We start from the raw sequence: 14869 nt of genomic DNA on the forward strand, positions 1-14869 counted from the left end.
TGCTTTCTTTTATTGATCTGATTTCTATACAAACAACCCAAAGAATTTTTCATTACATGAGGCCCTAATCTAAAATTTCCAAATAGATTTCTTGTTTGTGTATTTAGTTTAGTCTAAATGTAAAAACATTTTTAGACAGAATGTTTTGATTGAAACTGCCAAAGCAACATGTGTGAAAATAACTGTCTTAGTTCTTAATTCTGTGTTTCTTATCTAGGTGAAATTAGTAATGATCCCATAACATTCAACACAAATTTAATGGGTTACCCAGACCGACCAGGATGGCTTCGATATATCCAAAGGACACCATATAGTGATGGAGTCTTATATGGGTCTCCAGCTGCTGAAAATGTGGGAAAACCAACAATCATTGAGGTAATTTATTTAAAAACAGCTAAATTAAATATATACATATGAAATATAAAATTTTAATTCAAGTTTAAATTGTTAAAGTTATATGGCAATAATTGTTATTAGTATTTTGTGCATGAAAACTAGTTAACATTTAAAAATGTAACATTCCTTTCTATTCCTTTATAAAGCTTTTTGTTTTGGTTACTATTATAAAAATTATAGTCTAGTGAAAATAAAAATAAAGACAGATCAAGAGATGGATGAAAAGGGGAAGAAGGGAAGGGAAGGGGATGAGAAAAGAAATTAAGATGTGTTATGTACGTGTACCAACTTCCCACAAGGAATGTAAACATTATGTACTACATACATGTGCTAATAAACCAAAAATAATAACTTAGTGAAAATGTTAAATGGCATTTAAAAGAACTAGATTGCTCTAGTTGAATTTTATTTAAGAAAATAGATACAAGCTTAGAAATACTTCTTTGCTCTGTATTTATAATTCAGATTTCACATTCATTGAAATATAGTTTTTCAGCAGACGTTTTCTGTGCTAATCATTGTGAAAAGTGCTTAGGTTTGAAAAAATAAATAACAAGTGAGTTCTTCCATGGCATATAGTCCAGGGGTTTGGGCACTGGGATACAAAAAATTCTTTGCCAATGCTGTAATAGCTGCTCCAAGAAGGTAGTGAGGAATGCATTCACTAGGTGGAAGGAAGGCATTCTTGGACAAAGGAAACAGCACATCAAAGTCTTGGAGATCGGGATGGGCTTAGTTCAGTGGTAGAGCACTCATGTAGCATGGTACAAGGCCCTAGGTTCAGTGCCTAGAACCATTAAAAAATCTTGGAAGTATAGACAATTACATGGTTTCTAAGAACTACATGCATGGCTAAAGGGTAGAATGCACCTCACTGGCAAATGATAATTCCCAGAGTTGTTGATGTTGGCAAAGGCAAAACTTTGAGGTCTCCATAAGTCATGCTGATGTGTTTAGCCTTTATCCTGAAAGTGTTGGTAGTGTTTTAATTCATCATGTTTTTACCAATACCTAATGTCATACCTGGAAATTAGAAATTAAAACATACATTAGAAATTAAAGCAGCAATAATAAAAGCAATGATCACATTGAACCTTTCATGCACATTAATACTTTAAAAAATGAATGTATATAAAAAGTACAAGTGCTTCACTGTTTATCCTATCCAAAAAATCAGAATTTTAATGGCAATTAGTGGCAAGAGAGTACTACCATAGTTATAGGCTCTGATGCCTCCAGGATCTTAGATTCTGAATTAAGTGTTCAATTCCATACAACACTTACTGGTAAGGATGAAGGCAGCAATATAGGAACTGCCAGATGAATTGCTGGGAGCTTATAGAAGTCCCAAGTATATATTTTCTACCAGGTATGAATATCCAGGACATTACCTGCTTAAATTTTTCTCCAAAGTTTTAATAAGCAAGCCCTGGACTGTGGATATGAGTGTCCATGTTGGCCAAGAGAGTTTTTGTTTATTTGGAATTGATCCATTAACATGATTTTTCAATGAATTCTATCAATTTGCTTCCTTAAGGTATGTAGACATAAGAGAATATATTAAAAAATAAGAAACTTATTTTTAATTATTATTAAATTAATTTTTAAATGTACAGTAAAAGTTATAAACAAAACATGTGAGTCAAATTTACCATGTTACCAGATTAAACAAGAAAAAAGCCTGTCTTGATAGTTATAGAGAAAGTGTTTAATAATATTCACTACCTCCCTTTGAAAAGAAAAAATAAATATTATTAAAGTAGAAGTAGAAATGAACTTCCTTAAACTGATAGGGTTAACCAAAAAATAATAGCAAACATCATTCTTAATGTGAAAACGTTAGAGAAATTTCACTTAAATTCAGGAACAAAGCAAGAATGACTTCCTTCACTATGTCTATTACAGAATATATTGAAAGTTGAAGGCCAGAACAGTAAAAAAAGAACAAGAAATTAAGTCTCTGAGAACTTGAAAGGAAGAAATTGAATAGTTAATGATATAAAGTCTATAGATTTTATTAATAAATTTAAGAAAGATCAGCAGTGAGCTATAGGGTCAATATAAAATTATTACACTTCTATATATGAATAACAACTATTGAGAATATACATGCTTTTAAAAAGTGTGTATTGCCTTGATACCCAGCACCATAAAATACATGTATTTTTAAAAATACATATATTTTAATAATAACAAAAAGTATAAGGTAGTAGGAATAAATATAACAGAAAGTATATAGGAAAATTTAAAAACTTTATTGTTATTAAAGATACTTAACATAAATTAAAAGATATTTGAGAATAGGAAGAATCTATATCATGAAGGGATCACTTTCCCGCAGCTGATACATACATTCAATACAATTCCAATAAAAATTGCACTGTTTTTTTTTTCATGAACTAACAAGCTGATTCTAAAATATATGAGGAAGATTATAGGCCAGGAATAGCCAAGAGAGTCCTAATAAAAAAAGAAGGGGAAGGGTTTCTTTTCTTGTGGATATCAAGATTTATTCCCATTATAAATCTACTATATTTATCATAAGGTCACATTAATACAGGCATGACCAAATTAACTGAAGAATAGAAGAGAGAGCCCAGAAACAGATCTGTGTGAAGAACAGTGAGGTGTATCTGTAGAGTTGGGGCCACAGGTCATTGAGGAAAAAGAATGTCAAGTTTATTGAATGGTGCTCAGATAATTGGTGAGCCATATGACAAAACATAAAATTAGGTATTTCCTACCAAACACAAAACTCAAATCTATGTAGATTAAGTATTAAATGTGAAAAACAAATTTTAAAACTACTATATTAAAATATAGAAGAATGTCTTTCTGGCCTTAGGTTAGGGAAGAATTTTTAAAATAAAACCTAAATATTTTCATTTAAGAAAAAGGATAGACAAATGTTACTGTTATATGTGAACTTCTGTGCATCAAAATAAATGATAAAAAATGAACCCATAACTGAACGAGGATATTTATAGTACATGTAGCCAATGTGGATATGTGAAAGATGAAATCTTGACGTTCAGTAAGAAAAGGACATTTCACTAAACAGGATGTACAACTGCCAAGAAACTTGTAAAGATGCTTATTTTTATCAGTAATGAGAAATATTCAAATTATGACCAAAATTAGAATTTAGTAAAATTTATTGCAGGTAAATGTGGGATTTGGCATAATTGTTTTGGAAAACAGTACTGTCTTATGTAATTGAATATGACTGAACTCTGTGAGCTGGCAGTCCTCCTTCTAGGTATGTAACTAAAGAAAACACTTGCAGACGCCTACTTGGAGGCATACACAGTTGTGCACATTAAGCAATGTATAGCAAAACACCATAAATCCACCAAATTGTAGGGACCCAAAACTCTGTCATGAAGAGAATAGATTAATAAATCACAATGTATTTATGTAGCCAGTGTTAAGAGCAACGAAGACTTTAAGCATGCCCAGCATCATGGATAAATGCTTTATACACGATATTGGGGGAAAAATAAGAGTACTAGAGAGTACCAGGAGACTTCACATACAGATTGCCATTTTAGTAGAGCTCAAAACCAAGGAAACTAAACAGTATATTTTAAGCATATGTGAATGCGATGTTAAGCACCAAATTCACAATGACTACTTCTGCTTGGGTAGAGGCCAGGAGTAGTGATAAGAGAGAAGAAACATATGTGTTGAGATGGGTTCAAGAAAGTTCATTATGTTCTATACCTTAGTACTAATATATAGTGTTATGAATAGTATATGTCACATAATATACTAAGAAGATTATGGTGAAAGTTTAGCAGGTCTTTTATAAACTATAGTGATTGATCTGTAAATATCTCATTTTGCAGCCAAATATTTTAGGTATATTAAAATGCCATTCTCTTAATTTAGTAAAGAATTTATATATCTTGAACTGTTTAGTCATATAAATCTGATTAATTCATTCAATACATATTTATCTCAACTATGTAGATTTTAAACATCTAAAAGATATCAGGCATTGTCTTAGAGGTTCAAAAGTAAAGCATACTCTCCTATCCCCTGCTTGAAGGTCTTCATATTTTGTAATAAGTAAAATTTGACTAAGGTCATTAGAGCACTTAAATATCTGTTTGGACATGATAGAAGGAATATATTCTATTACAACTGTTAAAATTAAACGTTAGGTATAAATTCAGATAAAATTCTTCCTAATATGAAAAATTCTTCACTCCTTTTAGTGGCCTGTGATTTTTTTAAAACTAATTAGAATTTGTGGAACTAATGGTAATGAAATTTGTGATAAATTTGGGAAGGTTATCCATAAAAGTATTGCAATTAAGTATGAAAATACCTATATTTTCTGAGCTGAAGTTTCAAGATATGGAGAACATGGACGGGCTTTCTTTGCAGAGTAAACTTTTAAAATCATGAATAGTTCCAATTGAAACCCATTTTACATTTTTTTGTTTACTTCATTCAAATGATATTTCCTAGTTTGCTTTAGTGACTAGTCTTAATTTTAGTTCAGTGTGAACTTAACTGAATATGTGTCCCAACAGCAGCAAGGAAGTGATTAAATTTAGTGGAAATTTGACAAATTGTGGAGAGAGTTCTTTTCATTTTGAGCAATAATATTCTTTGCAGAATATACATACTTTTAAATATTGTGCAAGTTTGGAATAACTTAGTCCAAAATTCTGATTCTTCTAGTTCTCTCAGTAGTACTGATGATTGTAATTTATTTCTTTTGAAGCTCATATGTTGTGTATAAAAGCCTTTGATATTTATTTTTAAATGCAGCTATTTCTTTTCAGTTTGAGGCATTTTATCCTACTCTTTTGTCTGTGTCAACTGCAGCTCCAATCACTGCCAGAGGCTAGTGCTGGGACTCTAAGACTTTGACACAATCAGTTGTTTTTTCGAGGTACTACGGATGTGTCTGAATGATTTCATATCTGTCCTAAATTAATTGTTTCTTGATTTTTGAAGCCCTATCCTGTTGTTATCCTTTGCTTTATTTGTCGTTTGCAGTGGCCATTTCTGAGTTGACGTTGAGAGGAGTTCCTTAGCTCTGGAAATGCTTACTAATATCTCATTTTAGGAAAGGGTTGATTGTTGTTTTGAGCCTGTGCCATAAGCTTTATAGGTTATGATCCTTACTGCTTTGTTCTTATTGTAAGCAAGGTATTATTTCCAAAGGATTATTTATGACTTTTTTTTTTTTCTGATACAGGGAATCAAACAAGATCTTGCGCTTTCGAGGCAAGTGCCGTGTCACTGAGCTAAACCCCGGCCCGACATTTTTTGGACTGATTGGTGTATACTAAAATTTTGTACTAAAATGCAAAGAACAGGAAAATTTGCTTATTTTAAAGTGTACTTTCTGGGCCAGGGATGTTGCTCAGTGGTGCCATGCCTGCCTGGCAAGTGCAAGGTCCCAAGTTTGATCCCCGTACTGAAATACATACATACATACATACATACATACATACATATATAAGTACATAAAGTGTATTTTCTGGGAAGATAGCTAGAAGGGGAATAGATGGGTCAGATGGAATTTCTAGTTTTAGTTTTTGAGGAATCTCATACTGATTTCCATAGCGGTTGTACCAAGTTTACATCCCCACTAAAAATATAAAACGGTTTCTTTTTCCTGTAGTCTTGCCAGCATTTGCTATTATTTGATTTGACAATGGCCATTCTTTCTTGGGTAAAAGGGAATCTCAGTGTTGTTTAAATTTGCATTTCTCTAATGGCCAAAAATGTTGAGCATTTCTTTATGTATTTATTGGCCATTTGTACTTCTTCTGAAAAGTGTCTATTATTTTACTTGCCCACTTTTGATTGGGTCTTTTATTTTGAAGGGGCCTAATTTTTTGAGTTCTTAAGAGTTAAATACATCATATTACAGTGATACACACATGTTTATAGCAGCACAGTTCATAACAGATAAATCTTGGAAACAGCCTATATGACCATTGGCAGATGAATGGATAAAGAAAATACGGTATTTACACACAATGGAGTACTACTTTGACATAAAGAAAGATAAACTTGAGTCATTTGTAGGAAAATGGATACACCTTGACACCATAATGTTGTGTGAAATAAATCAAAGAAACCCTAATTATAAATAAAGAGTAAGATAAAAGATAGATAGCAGGAAGTAGGGAGATAGAACTTTTTCAAATGGGAAAGGCATCAAGAAAGGGAGTGAAGCAAAGAGAAGGGAGGGAAAGGAGATGAAAAAAGAAATTATGTACATGTAACACCTCCACAGAAGGAATATAATCTTTACATACTGCCAACATGTACTAATAAAAAATACATATAGTAAATAAATAAAAATAAAGTGTACTTTCCACTGTAATCCTTAAACTCCATTTCAAAGTACAAAAATAAATAGTTTAGTTTTTTTTTAAATCTTAGAATGGCACTGGTAAGTAATTCATAATGGTTAATTCATTTACTAATGATGCATCCACATTACTACATGTGCTTAATAGCCTTCTATGAAAGGATCTTCCTGCATTTAACTTTTTGTTTCAGCATGTTATATAGACCTAACTAATTATTTATTTTCATATAATGTTGCTAAAAACCCTGAGGTTTTATTGCCCAGAAAAGGAACATTTTTTAAAGTGTATCAACAAATAATGAAAATGGAAAGAACCATTTGTTTTCATTTTTGTTGTTAATGAATTTCACTTTAAAAGTAACATTTTATTCTTTAATATGATTTTCCTTTTCTAATAGATAACTGCCTACAATAGGCGAACCTTTGAGACTGCAAGGCATAATTTGATAATTAATATAATGTCAGCAGAAGGTAGGTATGGAAAAATATGTTGATGATAATCTCCTTATTTATAAGAACTATTTCATTATATTTTGCAGCTCTAAAATATAGTTAAGGATTTTAAAGCATCACATACCTAATACAGCTGATGAAATAGTAAAATGTAGGAAAGAAACTAAGCAATATCTAATTTGTTATAAAATATCATGGTGTGTTATGGTGACGAACTGGTGGGGGTGAACAGATGGACCGTGGATTTCTCTAATTCTTGGTTTTGTCATCTGTAGAATGATATTAAGAAGACCCTCTCTCTCGTGAGTCTGTAGTAAGGATTCTGTGAGTAAAGTTTTGAAATGTGCTTAACACAGATCACAGAGTACACGATCAGTAGTGGCTAGCTAGTTTTATTTTATTTAAAAATTTACCATAGATTCTAGTTATGTGAGGATAAACTGTAATTTGGGACACAATTTTCTTGCTAAATTATCTAATGAGGTGCAATTGTTAATGTCCATGAGCAATTCAGAATTACACATCCTCAAATTATAAGTGACTTCCTAAGAATTTTGAAGGTTAGGGACAAGGAAAATATTCGAAGAGTTACATTCTCAAATGTTTTGACCCTCTTTTAGCAATTGACTGGGAAAAATACGTAGTACTAAAAACTAGTTAAGTTAACAAATCATAGAAGAATCCTTTCTATACCTTGATACCATTTGTGAAAGTGACAGGAGAGGAATTGGTACAGATATGTTTTCCTCTGAAAATATTAAAATAATTACAATAGGATATTTTTTGCTTTTGTTTGTTAGTAAAATTAAAATCAAGCAAGCAAAGCATAAAAATTTAATCAAAATCTACTAATGTGGAATTTATGACAATTCAGTAAGTTTGGTAATCCATTCATGGAGAGACGGCTGGGAGACCTGAACTCCCTTAAGTGAATTCTTTCCAGTGAAATATCAACTGCAGATAACAGATGCACTAGTTAGAAATTTGAGGTGATCTTCACATACTAAAAACAGGTCCAAGGACCATTTCTGTGGGCTTGGATGGAAGACTCCTTGTACACTTTTTCACTTCCCAGAGGCTTTAAGCAGCTATTCATGTTTGGATCAAGGAGACGTTTTGGTCTTGATTACAGTTGTGATTGGGTGCTTGTATCCAATCTAAGCTGACTCTAGGGTTGGAATACCCTTATGAGCAGAATAGTGGTAAAGTCTTTTTCTTTCTCCTTGGCTATTAATCACGAGGTATGCAGTTAATTGTAGTGGGCTTAGGCCATTGGACCTTGCCCTTGTGCTGTCAGAGGGACTCAGATTGCTTTGCCCATATGGAAATCATTATAGCCTGGTCTACACTTTGCCCTTCCTTCTTCTCCAGACTGGTCTCAGTGTTGTAGAAGTAGAGTACACGGGGGCTTTTGGTAGGTGTTGTTATTGACATAAAGGAACCCATGATCAAGCGATGCTAATGGAAGACTGATAGATAGCCAAGAATTGGTGTTAGGGACTGTTTGTCTGAGTCAGGGGTTTGAAACTATGCTGTGAGGGATGGACACTAGATGAGTTTTGGAAACCTTCACCTTCATGTTAGGCAGAGCTCCTCCACTGCCCTTTATAAGGGGCACAGTGACCCCAAACTGTTGGAAAACCACTGAATTTAAAGGTCATGCATGTGTCCTTGCTGGTCTAGACAGAATATATATGCACGCTAGGATGAACGTCTTTGAACATGGCCTTCACTCATGCTGTTTGTCTCAGATAAGGTTTAGAGAAAGAAATAACAAAGTTGTAAATCAGGGTAATTGTGCACAGTCCAATTCCCTGCCCAACTGTCTCCTGTTCTGAGACCGAATGGGAAATTGGTCATGTAGACTCACACAGCGTGGAGCTCGAGGAGGGTAAAGAGATTCTCTAAATTGGGTTTAGTGCCTCAGAGGCCTGCCACCAATCTGTTGGCCTACTGTTCTCTTGGCCTCTGTGTCTTCCAAATATAGCAAGCATGGGATTTCCCCAGAGTTAGAAAGCTGCTGTGACTCATCTTTGGGAGGCCTGGCAGCAGCTCCTGGCCCAGGATTGAGCAGGCAGCTGCATGGCCCAGTTCCTGTGGGACAGAGTGCAGTGACAGGCTTTATGGCCTGTCTCAGGAAGGAAGCCACAAAGCTGGGTAATGTGGATCAGGAAAAGCCGAATAACAGTTTTCTAAAAAGTAGCATTAATAATTTTTAAAAGCTGTACATGCTCTTTTGGAAAACTAGATGTAAAATCATTGAATGAAATGAATGATTACAGACGCCTGACATATTCAAAAATTACATTTGTTATTAATTATAAATATTACATTATTTATTGCCAAGAAACTCTTCTTTGTAATTCATTTCTGCATGACTATTTCTAGGTTTGAGGAAAATGTCTTATGATTAAGCTACTATTTATCTGGATAAAAGAGGGAATATATCTGCATAAATGGGACACTGCTCTGCATGAAAGAATCAATGGATCATATTGGAGAATACTGCAGATGGGCTATGCATTGAGCAAATCTAACAAAATCATAAACAGAATAGATGACAGTGTAGGAGAGAAGTAAAGAACTTTCTGTAACAAGAGCTTGAAGAGCTAAATCTTCAGGAAGAGTTGACACATTCCAGACAACTACTAAAAGCTTTGAATCCAGAGTTTCTCTGGCACCCAAAGGTCTTTAATATCAGAAAGGCTTCAAAAAAGTAAGATCAGGGCTGGGGATTTAGCTCAGTGGTTCTGGCGCCTGCCTCAAAAGCGCAAGGTGCAGAGTTCAATCCCCTGTACCAAAAAAAAAAAAAAAGTAAGATCATATTTCAGGTGCTTGTCATGTAATTTTTACTTTTTGTTTATTTGTTAGGAGTAAAGCCTTTATAGATTCATGGATTTTGTTGAAATAAATCAGAGGCTATGCATAGTAAAATTACTACTAGGGACTTTACATCTGTGTACAGTCCAGAGATGTTTTCTTGTCCTTATAAACAATTCAGATAATTGACCATTTCATATTAATGTAATGAATTAAAATATTAATATTGTATAAATTCTTACTGCATTTTAGAACACTGCTGAGAATTTGTTAGTCTCCTTTAGAGAAAAATTGTATGAGGTAAGTTCCTGGACCTCTCTAAAGATAAACTTCCTATCTTGAAATATAGGAAATATATAAGGACCTGTTTGCTTTCCTCTTTGAGAATTAAATGTTATAATTCACCTGTGTCTTATCAGACCTGCTTCATTATAGATGTTTCTTAAAACTTAATCTTTATTATTAAAAAGTAGTATTAAATAAAGAGAAAGCTAGTTTTTTTTTATCTTAATAGAGCAATCACTCTACCAAATATGGTTAGTAATTAAAGAGTAACAGTTTAGAAGCAAGTACTTTTATATTTACTGAGAGTCTCTTACATCGAGAGTCAGTTTTTGGGTTGATTTAAAACATTAACTTAGAAATGTTCAAAGGAGAATTTTGATGAGACTTGAGCAGAAAGCTAACTAAATTTATAAGGATGTGAGATATAGAATTGCATGAAAACTTTATAATTTTCTAGGATATTCAACTATAGAATGGTCAAAATAAAATTGCTCTGATCTTTAGAATTCTTATTGGATATATAATCAATATTTGCTGTAGAAAAAAAGTAATGCTTTACCTTGCTCCAAACAATATTAATAATATAATGAATTTAAAATACAGATTTAAGGGGTTTTTTTTTGCCATACCCTGTAATTATAAAGTGCTCTGCTGGATTTTACTGTATTATAGTAGCATTCTGTGTCTTATGTAGCCTGTCTTTGTAGGTCCATCATCTGTTATATAGAAAGACTTTAAAGTTAATGCAATCTTTCCTCTGTATTCACAGGCCTTGATTTGTGGGCCCTGTGGGGGGTTACCCCACAGTCTGTAGGGGTTCTCAGGTTCCTCATAGAAAATGACCGAGATTTGTTCATAACCTGTACACTTCCTCCTGTTTGCATCACCTCTATGTTACCTCTCCCTCATACAATTCAAACGCTATGTAAATAGTTGTTATAATGTGTTGTTTAGGAAATAATGACAGGAAAAATTCTGTATGTGTTCAGTATAGACACAATTTTTTTAAAATTTTAGGTTCACAGTCAGTATAATCTGAGAATAGGCAGCCAGTGGATATAGAGAACAGATTGGTATCATATTGCTGCCTCCTGATAGGATTATGACAGAACTTGACAAATCTCAAATTGTTCTTTTGTTTAAAAAAACCCTACTTCATTAAAGGTATGCATATCCCTTTTTGTTTTACCCAAATTAGACTTCCCGTTGCCATATCAAGCAGAATTCTTCGTTAAAAATATGAATGTGGAAGAAATGTTGGCCAGTGAGGTTCTTGGAGACTTCCTGGGCGCAGTTAAAAATGTGTGGCAGCCAGAGCGCCTGAATGCCATCAACATCACGTCAGCCCTAGACAGGGGTGGAAGGGTGCCGCTTCCCATTAATGACATGAAGGAAGGGTAAGCACACTTTTATGAAATTGCCTTAAATATGGATTTTTATCCATGTTTAATACGATGAAATTATCAAACTTATTATAGTTGGAAAGTAGCCTATTGCATTTTTCTTTTTAATAAGAAACATACAATAAAGATATGAACATACTAGCAATTTTCTATATTGACAGAGACTTGTGTTAATGATTCTTTAACTCTCAGGTCCTAGGTCCTGTGAAATCTAATTGTAGATCAGTATGAGGATCCTAAATTATAGCACTAAGTTTTCTGTACCTTCCATAAAGCTGATTATTTAGGGTCATGAATTTTGATGGAAATTGATGCCCAAGTTATCAGCTGTAGAAGGATGCACCGACTGCTGTAATTTTATTCTAGGAAAGTATTTCTTCATCTTTAACATTCTTTCCACCATGTGTCGGTGACTGATGGCTGGAGTGAATTTGAAACCTGTTCCTGTGACACGAGACCCTAAAGCCTGGTCTTGTCACTCACAAGCTGGGTGACATTGGCAAATGCGTGACCCCTCTGTGCCTCAATTTCCTCTTCTGTTCCATTGGGGGTAATATTCTCTCAGGGTTATTGTAAAGACTAAATGCATTTGAAAGGAATATGTCAGTTTTCACACAGTGCAAATATGAAGTATGGCTTGTGTCCTTAGAAGTCAGGGAACATTCCTGCCTGGGTAAATTGAAAGCATCAGTGTTAATATCAAGTTGAACTTTCACCTTTAATTTCTCATCTGTGGATTGGTACAGGATTGCTTTTCCTCCCATCCTGTAGCACACCGTCTGTGGAATAAATCACATTTGGCACAGCATTTCCCCTTTCTAACTCCTCCGTTGTCCATAGTCCTCCTGGTAACGCTTTTGTACAGAAGATATCTGAAATTAACTAGGGTACCTGGATTAGTAAGAATTAGATTTCAGGGTAGCTTTAAAGGAGAACTTTGTTGAAAATAACAGAAAAGATCAGAAGTACACATAAATGAAGTCTAAGGGAGTAGGCAGAAGGGAGATGGGGAAAAGCAATGATCTATAAAGTCCAACTCAAAATTTTCAGAATTAAGTTTTATCTTCTGCATGACAGCAGTGAATTTTGAAGTCAGTCAAGCACACCTAGAAGTGCTTTGAGGAAAATAGTTGGTTTATCTCTTCTTTATGGGCTAGTTGGCTCTCTATGTGAAAACATAATTCTAGAGCTTAAATTTTCACTTCAGGGTTACAATATGGGTCTCTTTCCCACCAAGTAATTTAAAAAAGTGGAACTACAGAACAGGATTAACAGGGGAATTCTGACAACATTCTTCAAATATGAAACTTTTCAAGAGTTTTCTTACTGTGTTCCATGACAATTGTTAAACAACCACCAACAGGTGTTGGAAGAAGCAGTACAAAAACCAGCCACTAGTGGAGTTTTTCATAGTTTTACTTCCTACTGGACTCATGAGTAGTGCCGACTCCACTTTTAGAACCTGAACTACACTAAGTTGAACTAAGCAACTCCATAAACCAAACTCTGACCTAAAGCAGTGGTTTCCAACTGCAGTGATACTCCTTTGTCAAACTCAATTCAGTCCAAATTCATGTTCGAACACTGAAAAGTTCAAGAACTGAACATAGGTTTTCCATAAGAAATACTGGAAAACCAAATAATTAGTTCAAAACCCCCCAAATTACACTTTTAAATTCTTTTTTCCAGGACTTGAACAAATTTCACAATGAAATTTTCCCAGTGAAATCTTTCTTTAACTGTATCATAGTTATCAGAGTTTTCCTCTTAGCTTTACTGCCAGTATCACGAGCTTTCTTTGGAGCTGTGGTTATGATCTTATACACAAATAAAGCACAAAAAAAGCACAATGACCCATGTTTTAATGCACTGACACAAGCACTGTATGTTGTCTGGGTGAGAGTGGCGGTTAGACTGAAGCGTCACCCCTTTGTGTCTGGGGAGAGACAAGACACACAACAAGTTTGGTCTGTACAAGTTTTTCAAGTTGAATTTTCAATTCGATTATTGAGCAAAATTATGAACACTGAGCAGATTTTTGAACTTTGCTGTTCAAGTAGTGGGAGTTTTGAGCTTGGAGCTATTTGATAACCGAGAAATCACTGTACAGCCATCCTGAGAATCAGCAGAAGAGCATTACAAATATGGATGGGTTGGTAGTCTCTGATAACCATTAGAGATTCTTATTCTTTAAGCCTAAGGCTGGGCCTGAGCATGTGACTCTAAATTAAGAACATAATTTTTGCCCTCCATGCACTTGTTGAGAATTCAGTCATTAGCTGACTGACCCTCAACACCTGCTGGAGGGCAGCATATGCTGTCAGCTATTTGCAAGAGTCAGTCCTGTGGCATTTATTTAGACTCTTGTCTCTCAGATCCCTTCCCAACTTGAAATGCTTTCCGTGAGTTTTCATTTAGTGTTAAGCCTTAACCTTTGCAAAATATTCTTATGAGAAGTCTTTTAAAATTGCATTTCTATAAATTGTACCCAGTGCCAACTCTATTACTCCAGAGGCCCTATGCAAGCCCCAATGAAAGAAGATCCTGCTTTGACTTATAAGAAAAGTTTATCCCCAGACATAATTTTGCATGTTTTCTTTTGTTGTCATATAAGATCATAGTAACAAAACAATTATGTTAGTCTTGTTGCCTTAAATTTGGAAATAAACCCCATGCTTCATCACCTTTGTCACTTTCTTTTCCCTTTCACCATGTATATCTTCATTTTAATTCACTTAATATACTTTTTTCCTCTGTATTTTCTTTTACAAATATTATGGGCTATAAATCCATTTAAAAATGAAAAGATAAGAGTTGGGCCGGGAGAGCTCAGTGGTGCCGCCACCTGCCTTGCAAGCACAAGGTCCTGAGTTCAATCCCTGGTACCAAAAAAAGAAAAGAAAAAAAGAAAGAAAAGATAGGGTTAGAGATAACCAAGGAATTGCATTCCTTGCTTTTGTGAAATTTTATTTAAAAACACATTTCTGTTCAATCCCCGGTACCAAAAACCAACCAAACAAACAAACATTTCTATACTTCAGAAGTACTAACTAAGCATGTAATCATTGTGTTCTGCTTAATACTTAGCACAAGTCCTGGTCTAGATTCAGAGAAAAAAGATCTCCATGAAGTTATCTCCTTTGTTGTGGCAGCCACGATCTATTTATTA

The 14869-nt window shown here is 34.2% G+C and overlaps 1 protein-coding gene across 7 annotated transcripts in view; it reads left to right on the forward strand.

Annotated features, from left to right (window-relative positions):
• Positions 1–14869, forward strand: part of Sgce (sarcoglycan epsilon) — a 70113-nt gene that overhangs the window by 26250 nt on the left and 28994 nt on the right. For all 7 annotated transcript variants that reach the window (XM_004862698.3, XM_087204712.1, XM_004862699.3 and 4 more), the window contains 3 exons: positions 218–375; positions 7138–7210; positions 11496–11694. In XM_004862698.3, the coding sequence (XP_004862755.1) occupies positions 218–375; positions 7138–7210; positions 11496–11694 (430 nt within the window). The remainder of the gene's footprint in view (positions 1–217; positions 376–7137; positions 7211–11495; positions 11695–14869) is intronic.

This window comes from Heterocephalus glaber, unplaced genomic scaffold, assembly GCF_053883595.1.
Source record: "Heterocephalus glaber isolate CG9 unplaced genomic scaffold, H.glaber_assembly_v1.0 deba00000546, whole genome shotgun sequence".
Taxonomy (NCBI): domain Eukaryota; kingdom Metazoa; phylum Chordata; class Mammalia; order Rodentia; family Bathyergidae; genus Heterocephalus; species Heterocephalus glaber.